Genomic DNA, 12,097 nt, shown 5'->3' on the forward strand with positions numbered 1-12,097 from the left:
TACAGAATTTAACTGGCGCCTAAATGCTGTTTTGTTTTGTTTTGGTGGTAGGGTGAATCTCATTTCCTCAACTGGATTGCAAACTTAAGAACAAGGATTGTACTTCATGCTTTCTTCCACTAACTCCCCATCTCTACTCTATATGCCCGGTGTTGAACATATTTTGGAGTCTTAATATGATATTTGATTAATCAAAAATGTATATGCAAAATTTTTTGCAATTTTAAGTTTGTAATGAGAAATGTTTCCTTGTCCAGATTCTCTGGGTGTGGTATGGAATCACTATCAGGATTAATAATAATGACTATTATTTCAACTTGGAATTGTACGCACTCACCCCGACATATACAAAAGCTTACTTAAAAGGAGAAAAACAACAAATGAGGAGATATATTAAAAGGCTTTATTCACAATAGAGAAATTTTACAAATATAGTTTTTAAAAATTATGTGTCAATCTATTATGTTTCCCATAACATTAGAGATTTATATAAAGTTGGATATGGCAGAATAGACTTATGTACAAATTAAAAACAATCAATGAAAAGAATGGGTACTACATATGAAGGAGTCATGACAAACATCTTCGAGTTCTGTAAATTTCCATACAACTTATATGTGTAATATTAATTGTGCACAGTATACCAAAAACATATGCAGAAACACAAAATTAAGTGCTATTTTAATTATTCACCTTTCAGGATGTGAATACATATGTAAACTTAATTGCACAGTTTTGCTGAAAACGAGAGTGTCTACCTAAGGACTTAAGTTGTTTAAAATAATTAACACAAAGTACAACTTTAAATTACATCACCATAATAATCATCTCTCATCTTGTTTACGTTTTTGGTGTTTTGGGGACTTACGTTAAAAAATCCAAGTTTTGGAATTGAAAAACTTTGTTCTTGCCTTTGGCAGAGCAAAAGGTAGTACAATCATCTTGCCTATTTATATCAGGATACAAAAGGTACATTATAGTGCAGCGTGTACACATGACCTGATTTTAATATCCTCTCTGCTGCAGAAATGCAGATCACCTTTGTGCTCTTACAAATCAAACTGAAAATCAAAGAAAATAAATTAATTTAAGTTGCTAGTCCTAGGACATTCACGTGAGAATTATCATCTAAATACATATGGCCCAATTTTTGCAATAATCTTTCACACTTTGCTTTGAAGTCCTGGGAAGAAAGGACTCTCAGCTATCTATTCATTTCATAAGGTGAGCTGAAGATATGAGTGGAAGGAATTATTCTGGGTCACAGGAACTCATTAACATGGCAATAATGATGTACTAAAGGATCTTTTTCATTTACTAACTTTATTAATTTATTCTTTGACATCAACCAATGTACAGTACTGAAAAAAGAGCAGGTCACACAGGTGGTCCTTTCAGACAAAGGAAATCTTGAAACACTTTCAAAAGCTGAAACAGCTAAAACAATGGAGTCTACTGAGAGCCAATAAAATAATTAAAAAACAGTATGTTGAACCATAAGAAATTGCTGATATAGGATAGTTTTTAAACTACAAGTGCAGCAATTTCATATGGTTCAGCCTAATTCATGAGGTTGCACTGACCTATCTGACCCCTCCAGGTTGAAAATGCAGGTGCTCAGAGTCTCTGTTCCTCAGTAAATGCATCATCATTATTAGCCCTTTCATGGGAAATATGACATGGGGTGCCACCAAATTTATTCTTGGGAAAGCCACTCATATCTCAAAATAATGCTTGTTCTTAAAGAAGAATCATATCATTATTTTGATCTGCGATAGGACTGTGGGGAATTAGGAATGTCCATTCCTATATATTGCTTTTAAGCTGGGATCTCTATGTTGAATTTGACCACACAAAATGTACTATATTCTTATTTGGCCTAAAAGTTTATTAGATTTTCTTCAATTGACCAAGAATAGATAGATATACTAGCAGAGCTTCTTTCAGAGTTAAATTCTGCTTTCGTAAACTGACATGAAATAACTTACTACATTTGAGAAAGGGTCTTTTTCAAATCTGAAAAATCTGAGCCAAATGTAATGCTTTTTTTTTTTTGATAACAAGAAAAAAAAACCCTTAAAGATGAAATACAAACTAAAAACCATGTGAAATACCCTTTTTTAGAGAGACTCAATTTCTTCATATACTCAGTTAAAAGCAAAAACTAATGCACTAAAAGTTATATTGTTTCCTTTAAAAAAATATAATTCCATAATAACAGAGCTCTGCAAAACCTGAACGATCAACCCATTGTGTGGTAGGGAATGGGAGAAATTAACCAGGGCATGATCCAGAAATGACACAGAACATTTAAAGTAAAATTTGAGAACTAATTCACAAATTAGGAAACACTAATATAATTAACTAACAAAAATATACCATGGTTCCAATGAAATGAGGTCAACATGAGATGATCCTTTTGGGATGACATTCTAATTTGAATTACAATGTGAGTGAAATATTTTAGAAGACATTCTATCAAATAATGATAGACCCGCATAAAGAAGCTGTCTGTCACAGTTATAAGATCTGTCTCTGGTGGATAGACAAACCAGATTAACATAAAATTGAAAAGGAAAAAGCTTTTTTAATATTTAATTTATTATTATGGCTTTTTGCAACATGGCAAAACATTACAGCTTAAAGCAGACATCATCTCCTCATAGAGGAGGAAAAAGTTTTGCAGTCAAATCAAAATTATAGTTAAGAGGTCACTGGTATACCATTCTATTCAGTTTAATAAAAATGATACACCTTCATGAACTCCAGATTACTTAAAAAAAATGTAAAAACCTATGATCCACTGACTGAATAATAAAGGATAGGATAAGGAATTTAGGTCCATCTATGCTTCTGATAATAAACCTAAAAGACTGCAAAACAATTTCAGAACTTAGAATAATCACAGACCTATTGATAAAAATTCATCATGTGCCTGAATACCAGAAAAGGAATCATTAAGGTATGCAGTGAAGGGAATGGAGCAGAGTAAAATATGAAATGTCCTTTTATTTTTCATTGACTTCAACTTCCTTTTTATTCGTAGAGAGTACAGGGAGAAGATGTGCCTCGGTATTGAAGATCCAGTGTTCCAGTGGAAGTAGATCGTCATCAGAAAATATTAAGTACAAATACCTGGAGGGAGAAACGTAAGCATATGAGACCCGAGAGACTGTGTCAGGCAGGGAAAGCAGAAACACACAGCAAAAACCACATCAATGTCTCCATTCATCTTACGGAGAATCACGGACAACAGTCAAGCACTGCAAAACCCTGAGGCAATGCCGTCACTAATGTGGAACAGAGAAGCTGCTTTGTGTTTGGGTAGTAGTGTGTGAAAACCCACAAAGCAATTCCAAGTCATCAAACTTAGGTGACGACTGGAGACACGCCTGCAATTATTGCCAGGCATGTAAGGATGGCATTCGGAAGCGGCCGTACTTGATATTATTTGAATGTGTCCATGATGAAGACATCGCCAAAGAAGATCTGACCAGGTACCTCTGCCACATACGTTTCGAACACATTTTACTTACTTTAGTGTCTCTGCCAGGAAGAAACTCTGTTGCACATCGTCATAACTCTCATGTCTGAGGTAAACATCTCTTAGGCCTGAATAGCCTCCATTCACTCTGCAGTGATTTTCCAGGGCCTACATTACAAGGAAGAGGGAAAAAGATGGTCACATTTCAATAAATTGCCACCAATTTTTATTGTGAAATTGCCAAATTCAATAAAATAAGGATTCAAGTTGAATGATGCATTGGAAGAGTTTCAGGTGACAATTTAAAAGGCCACAAAATGTAAATGCATATAAAGTATGAAAAGTTAAAGGGCACATGGACAATACATCTCACCTAATTTGAAACACTTCTACATTTAACTTTGAGACAATTTTGAGTGATTTTTGTGAGTTTGGTTCCCGACCACTACAATAAGTGAATATTGCGATTAAGTGAATCAAGTGAATTTCTTGATTTCCCAGTGCATATAAAAGTTATGTTTACCCAAAATCTATTAAGTGTGCAGTAGCATTATGTCTAAAAACAGCGTACGCACCTTAATTAAAAAAATACTCTGTTGCTAAAAAATGCTAAACCTCATCTGAGTGTTCAGTGGGTTGTACTGTTTTTGCTGGTGGAGGGTCTTGCCTTCATGTGGATGGCTGCTGACTGATCAGGCTGGTGGTTGGTGAAGGCTGGGGTGGCCGTGGCAAATGCTTAGAGTAAGACAACAATGAAGACTGCCGCATCACTTGACAGTTTCTTCCGCAAATGATTTCTCTGCAGCACACAATGCTGTTTGACAGCATTTTACCCATAGCGGAACTTCTTTCAAAATTGGAGTCAGTCCCCTGCCACTGCTCTATCAAACACGTTTATGTCATATTCTAAATCCTTTGTGGTCATTTCAACAATCTTCACCAGGAGTAGATTCTATCTCAAGAAGCTACTTTCTTTGCACATCCATAAAGAGCAACTCCTCATCTGTTCAAGTTTTATCGTGAAATTTGGCAATTTGGTCACATCTTCAGGCTCCACTTTCAATTCCAGTTCTCTTGATATTTCTATCACAAGTGCAGTTAGTTCTTCCAATGAAGTCTTGAACTCTTCAAAGTCATCCATGAGGGCCGGAACCAACTTCTTTCAAATTCCTATTAATGTTGATATTTTGACCTCTTCCATAAATGACGAATGTTCTTAATGGCATCTAGAATGGTGAGTCTTTTCCAGAAGGTTTTCAATTTAGTTTGCCCAGATCCAGAGTGATCACTGTCTATGGCAGCTATGAAATTATGAAATGTATTTCTTAAATGCTTAAAGTCAAAATGTTCCTTGATCCACGACCCGCAGAATGGATGCTGTGTTAGCAGGCATGAAAACATTAATCTCATTGTCTTCCTTTTAGCTCTTGGGCTACCAGGTACACTGTCAATAAGCAGTAATATTTTGATAGGAATCTTTTTTTTTCTGAGAAGTAGGTCTCAACAATGGGCTTGAAATATTCAGTAGACCATTCTGTAAACAGATGAGCTATTATCCAGGCTTTGTTGTTCCATTTTAGAGCGGCAGAGTAGATTTAGCCTAATTCTTAAGGGCCCTAGGATTTTTGAAACAATAAGTGAGCACTGGCTTCAATTTCAAGTTACCAGTTGCATTAGCCCCTAACAAAAGAGTCAGCCTGTCCTTTGAAGTTTTGAAGCCAGGCTTCTTCTCCTCTCCAGCTATGAAAGTCTTAGTGGGCATCTTCTTTCAATAGAAGGCTGTTTCATCTACATTAAAAATCTGTTGTGTAGTGTAGTCACCTTCATTAATGATCTGGGCTGGATCTGATGGAGAACTTGCTGCAGTTTCTACATCAGCACCCGCTGCCTCACCTTGTCCTTTGATGTTATGGAGATAGCTTCTTTCCTTAAATCTCATGAACCAACCTCTGCCAGCTCCCATCTCTTCTTCTGCAGATTCCTCACCTCTCTCAGCCTTCACATAATTGAGGAGAGTTAGGACCTTGCTCTGGATTAGGCTTTGGCTTAAGGGAATGTTGTGGCTGGTTTGATCTTCTATCCAGACCACTAAACTTTCTCCCTATTAGCATTGCACTGTCTTATCATCCATGTGTTCACTGAAGTAGCACTTTTAATTTCCTTCAAGAACTTTTCCTTTGCACTCATTAATGTGGCTGTTTGGCACGAGAAGCCTTCCTCATTAAACCTAATCATTTCTAGCTTTTGATTTAAATGGAAAGATATGTGACTCTTCCTTTCATCTGAACACTTAGAGGCCTTTATAGGGCTATTAATTGGCCTAATTCCAGTATTGTCATATCTCAGGAAAGAGGGAGGCCCCAGGAGGGGGAGCGAGTTGGGGGACGGCTAGTTGGTGGAGCAATCAGAACACGTAACATTTATCGAGAAAGTTCTGTCTTATAAGGGCACAGTTTGTAGCATGCCAAAACAATTACAACAATAACATCAAAGATCACTGATTCCACATTCACCATAATAAATGTAACAATGAAAAAGTTGTAAGTATTGTGAGAATTACAAAAATGTGACGCAGAGACATAAAGCAAGCAGCAAATATTGTTGGGAAAATGGCACCAATTAGACTTGGTTGACACAGGTAGCCACAAACCTTCAATTTGTAAAAAAACAAAAACAAAAACACAATATCCACACAGCACAATAAAGCAATGCACAATAAAATGAGGTACGCTTTTAGTTGTACTTGGTCCCTATGCCTAATTTTCTCTGGCTCTTACAGAAAAAGTTTGCTGACCCCTGATCTAGAGAGACTGTTAATGTCAATTGGGATTATAAACCCAGAAACTTAGAACATATACTGGACCAAAAACAGCTGCTACTACACTCAGAACATCTTATTTTATAAAAACTGATTGCAGAGTACTAATTAGTGACATTGGTAACAGATATAAAAGAAGAAAATGCAAAGCAGTGAAAAAATGTGGCTGATATCTACTTCTAAAAAAAGTGGGTTTTTGTTGTTGTTGTTTTTGTTTTTGTTTTGCTCTGGGATGGAAGAAAATAGGATGAGTCCATTTCTTAACTGTCTAGAGAGAAATGATGCTACATTTCTGAAGTTCTCTGACTATAACGAGTATTTGGAAAAGAGATGGGTTGGGCAGTGTGGAAATGAAAATTTAGGTAACAACCTAACACAATTTGCAGGCTACATGAATAAAGAAAATACTTCATGATTTGGTACTTTTTAAAAGCCACTGGGAAAATAAGATCAACTTAAAAAAATGCTTTGATTATATTCTCTGTTGCAGACAAACAAACCAAGCAGGGAAAGCCTGCGGAAAGGAACTTTCAGGTCCTAATATTTTTTTCCTTCCTTCATTTTTTGACAGAAGTTCTTTTTGATTAAAAAGTCAAATACCAGATACACTGGAGTAGACCAGAGATTATTTGTAAAAAAGAAAAAAAAAACAAAAAAACAGGATTTGGAAGAAATGGAGAAGCTTGTTATGGAACATAATTAAACCCTACTTCCAGACATTTCCTAAAAAAGATTTTAACAATGAAACTTTTTTCCCCCCTTGAAGTTCTTTGGTGATAAGCTAATGAGAGGACCAGGCATGATCAACTGCCACTCCTCTCTCCCATGGAAATTTCTGTTAAGTTCCCTCTTTCATTATAGGAAAAGAGTCGTTCTGTGGGGTAGACAATGCCCAATCTTTTTTCTTCTTTTCAGTTCACCCCCATTCTTCTTCTCTCTCTGTCCTAATGTGGTGAGCCATAGTGGTCCAGAACACATTCTAAAATCTTAGAAGAGGGGGCCAAATCCCAGCCCTAGACTCCCTGTGACCTCAGACGTTTCTGGACCTAGGCAGTGTCCCTTTGCTCAACATGGGGCTGTCATGAGAATAAAACAAGATGAAGATACGCTTACCATAGTGACAGGGACCTTTCAGAGGCTTTTGCAAATTAAAGAGAAAAAAAAGGGAACTGCCACAGGCTTTTTTTTTTTTTTTTTTAACTTTCAAAAAATGAAAAACCTTCCTGTCAAGTCTAAACTTTGAAACTTTAGGAATATGGAGCCTCCTGGGCACCCATAACAGGCCCTGGTTTCACAGTAACTCAACAGTGGAAGCAGTCACGTATTTATGCTGCACAGTCTGATTAGAACATCATTTTACTACAATCTGTTCTTGGGACTCTCAGACTCTAGGCATAGGGGTCACCTCGATTTTATGTAAATGGTTACATTATTAGTGACCATATGTGGCTGGGATGTGCTAATAGCAGAGAATAGAAAATAGGAAAATGTTTACAGTTACTGGAAGTCTAAACAAAGGATGAAGTGCAACCCAGACACCAAGTAACTGTACCTTTTTAGGGGTAAGAAAGGTAAGAGAATAGGGAGCAGCATGAGTTAAAATCCTAAGTCAGAAAGACAAAGAAAAGCATTCTCTTATCTTTAGGTTAAACAGGTTAGATAAACAGCTGATCCGTGGAGATTTCCTAGAGTGGATCCCAGGCAACAATGCTAATAATAAACCTGAATGGTTGAGTTTGGAACCTAGCAAAACAGACATATCAAAGAGTCTGGAAACAGGGTTCCAGCCTGAGAAGGGACAAGAAGGGACTGAGAAGACAATATGGAAAAGGTCAGACTTAGGAGACCAGAAAAAAATGTCTGTGCGTAAAAAGAAGAAATATAAAATCCCTATATAAGGCTTATCTGCTATGGGACCAGAGGAGACCTCATATAATTTATACATACCTATAATTATAGATGTTGTCAAATCTGTATTTACCAACACATATGTGAATGTATATGTATAATTTGTAGTAGACCTTTATCAGAATATTATACCAACTTAACTGGGAGGAATTTAATAAAGTTTTCATGACATTATTGAGAAAAAGCAAAAGAACTATCGGGTAAATGTTATTTCTGCTACGTAGATTCACAAATGCATGAATATCTGGTATTAATGGATTGTTGGTAATTTACGGAGAAGCTTCTAGTGCTGTATGCTGGATTATATAATCTCATATCTTGTTCGACATTATTATTGTGTTTGGCATTACCATTCAGGAATTTGGTTAAGACATGGAAAGCAGGTTTACTAAGTGTATCAGTGAAAGAAGGCTGGAAAGGGAGAATTTCATTAGAAGACAGCAGGGCTGACAAATACTTTACAAATAGCAAGTATGGGTGAAAACAGATATGGAACAAAAGAGCCGTCACAACAGTGGCTATGTAGTAGCTAACACCATTTGACCACAATTTGAGTGTAAGCCAGGAATTTTACAATCTACTAAAAGAACAAGGTGGACCATAGGCTGTGGGAAATGATACTCAGAAGAGAGGTTATTGATTCGCACAGCTCAGCCCTGAGAGACCGCACATGTCATGAGGACGCAAATGGAGGGAAGTGTTTGGGTGGGGAAGAAACAGGTGGCAGAACATGCTGTCTTCAGATAAATGATGAGCTAAAATGTAGAAGAGAGAAGGGAGTTTTCCTCAGGACCCCCAGAACACAAAACACTGTAAATTCTGCTTTCAAAAGGAGTAACTTTCTAACACTTTCAGACATTAAAAAATTGGAATGAATTACTTTATTAGTACCATGTTCCTTTTGCTACAAAGTCCTTGGATTGATGAGGAATATCCATTTGGCAAAGACGAAGACAAGTCCTTTCTTTGAGTGGAAGGCTAGATAGACTAGGTTATTTTGAAGGTATACTCCTATGTTTTAGTTTGGCTTCCCCTAAAAACAGAGCATGAGACAAGGGTTGGATGCAAGAAGTTTTTAGGTGGTGAATGGGAAAACTGAACGGAGCCAGGGAGAATAGCCAGTGAAATATGTTGACTGGGTTACAGCTGTGGGCCGCAAGGGCTCCGTCCCACTGGAAACCATCTGAGGAACCATGCAGAATGAATCTCAGAGTTATTCTTCAGAGAGGGAAGACTGACATAGTTGTCCATCAACTCTGAAGCCTCACTGCTTCAGAGTTGTCCCTGGAGACTTTAACTCTCCTGCTTCCCAGACCACAGCCTGGGAGGAAGCCCAGAGTCAGAGCAGCTGAGAAACACCAGGGAGCCCACAGTGATACTGCCCACCGCAGCTGCAGCTGAAACAAAGGAGGGCTGGGGGGTGTGACACAAGGGAAAAAAGTACCGCCACACCATCTAAGTCTACGATTTGTGCTTTACAAAAGGCAAGTGTCCCAGCACTCCTCTGTCCCCACTACACCTCAAGTTCTAGCAGAAGCACTAGTGGAAAAAAACAAGGGTGGGGTTGGGGGTACATCTGTTTTGTGGCACAGGGAAGTGATCTTTATTTTTTTTATTAAAAACATTTTTTTAATGTTTACTTTTGAGAGAGAAAGAGAGAGAGAGAGCACGTGCGCGCATGCAAGTTGGGGAGGGGCAGAGAGAGGAGACACAGAATCCCAAGCAGGCTCCAGGCTCTGAGCTGTCAGCACAGAGCCTGACGTGGGGCTCGAACCCACAAACCGCGAGATCATGACCTGAGCCGAAGCTGGACACTTAACCAACTGAACCACCCAGGAGTCCTGGCACAGGGAAACAATCTTACATCATACGCTATGCTAAAATTTGACAACAGACAAAAATCCTAACATCTGAAACCAATTTGTTACCCCACAAATACACACACACCCCTGAAGAACCAAGCAAACCAAAGCTCTTCGACCACATGACAATAGCGGTTTACTTATTTTTGTTTTTATATCAGTCCCTGGCCATATGCTTTTCACACTTTGCCATCTCTAAAATTGGCATGTCATAATTTAATTGGTAGTGTTGTATTCTCTTAGTGGTACATAAAATCACACTGTTATCAAATACCCTTATCAATTAGGGTGTTTTACATTTAATGAGATATATCCATTTAAACTGATATTCACAAGGTGACTCTTAGCCTTAATTCTTTTGCTGGAGTGTTGAAAACCAAAATCATTTCCTATCACCAAAGTTTACATGAACCTCCATTTTTATACAGTTTTTCAGAGGGAAAACAACACACATTTAAAGAAACTGGAACTACTACTGGCTAAACATTAACGAGAAAACTTTGCAAGAAAAAAAAAAGAAAAAAAGGGACCTAAAGAATCGTTATTACTTAAAATGATTAATGACCAGTGATAAGACATATTCTACACGGAGTGGGTAAAAAGCAATATTCATCAATGGCTTCCTAAGATATTAGTTAACGATTTACACCAAGGCAATATATTCATTTTAGATTTCCTGAGAGAAGTTCTTTTATTTTTTTAAAGTCTGTTTGTTTGTTTGTTATATATAGAGAAAGAGAATGGGAGAGAGGCAGAGAGAGAGAGAGAGAATCCCAAGCAGGCACCCTGCTGTCAGCACAGAGCCCAACAGGGGGCTTGATCTCATAAACCGTGAGGTCATGACCTGAGTCAAAATCAAGAGTTAAGCACTTACCCGACTGAGCCACCCAGGTGCCCTGACAGAAGTTATTTCTAATGGTCAGTTTTTAAAGACAGCTAACTTTGTAACAGAGTGTTAAAGAGTAAGTGAGTGTAATTGAAGATTTGGCTTGCTCTTATTGCCTGGGTGCCCCATCACAACTCCTTCCAGAATAACAGCTCTTAAAATTAGACACCATTTGATGCATGTTCTGGAGGCAATGTCCGTGGGCACCGGCACACAGTGTTCACCAGATTAGTTTAGGAAGATGATATGCCATATTCGGCAGGAGAGACCCAAGGGGTGACAAAGACAATTAAAACAGTGTATTGGACAGATGGAAAGTCTATATAAGCCTGAGATCAGTGAATGAACACTATTGCACAAAGTAGTTCTATAGGTTCTTTCTAAAAGTTAGATCTAAGTAGTTAATTTATTCTGTGAAAGAATTTCAATCTAAAATGGAACTGGAAGGTAGAAAATGGAAAATCTTATGCATGTGCCCTCGGGAAAACAAAACTTGAGGACAGAGAGACTGATTTCCCATATATGCTGGATTTATAGAAAACTGATAATATTGGAACGACAGGGAGTTGGTCAGGGGGTGCCTTATATCAACTTTGGGAAGTTTTACTTATGGTTTTCAGAGGAATGAACATGAAATGACACTGGCCTGGTTAGTCTCACAGAAGAGCTCCATTGAGCTGTATTTGTAGGACTGGACTGGTTTTGTCTGCTCAGGGAATTTTCAAAGCTGGTCTCCATTTGTTTTTTGCTTGAATAGACTCTAACTGAATTCTTTCTTCTTTACATTCCCTGTCCATAAATACAGCCTACTTCAAACCCTCAACTGACTCACCTGTAGCTTGCTACATTCTGTGTGTCCTGAATTGCAATTCCTCTGCTCTTCTGGAATCAACTTTTTTTTTTTAAATATAATTTTGAGTTTGCCTCAATTTACCTCTTTATTTAGGTTGGAACTCTAAGTACAAGCATATATTTTCATTTCAATGCCCAAAGACTAACAACAACAACAACAACAACAACAAACCACAGAGCGGCTTCTTTAAACAGACAACAGGCAGGGGTGATTTTCCCCAAGTTGTCAACAAGTCCTTGTGGAATTAAATGATCATCATTTCTATGGCGTGGGAACTTAATTTCAT

At 37.7% G+C, this 12,097-nt stretch overlaps 1 protein-coding gene across 2 annotated transcripts in view; it reads right to left on the reverse strand.

The window, feature by feature from the left end:
- Window positions 1-381: 381 nt before the first annotated feature.
- MAN1A1 (mannosidase alpha class 1A member 1) overlaps window positions 382-12,097 on the reverse strand; it is a 163,564-nt gene continuing 151,848 nt past the window's right edge. For both annotated transcript variants that reach the window (XM_045057964.1, XM_023254299.2), the window contains 2 exons: window positions 3,537-3,652; window positions 382-3,135 (listed from right to left, as the gene is read on the reverse strand). In XM_045057964.1, coding sequence (XP_044913899.1) covers window positions 3,585-3,652 — 68 coding nt within the window. In that variant the 3' untranslated portion in view covers window positions 382-3,135; window positions 3,537-3,584. The remainder of the gene's footprint in view (window positions 3,136-3,536; window positions 3,653-12,097) is intronic.

Source organism: Felis catus, chromosome B2 (genome assembly GCF_018350175.1).
Source record: "Felis catus isolate Fca126 chromosome B2, F.catus_Fca126_mat1.0, whole genome shotgun sequence".
In the NCBI taxonomy this organism is placed as follows: Eukaryota; Metazoa; Chordata; class Mammalia; order Carnivora; family Felidae; genus Felis; species Felis catus.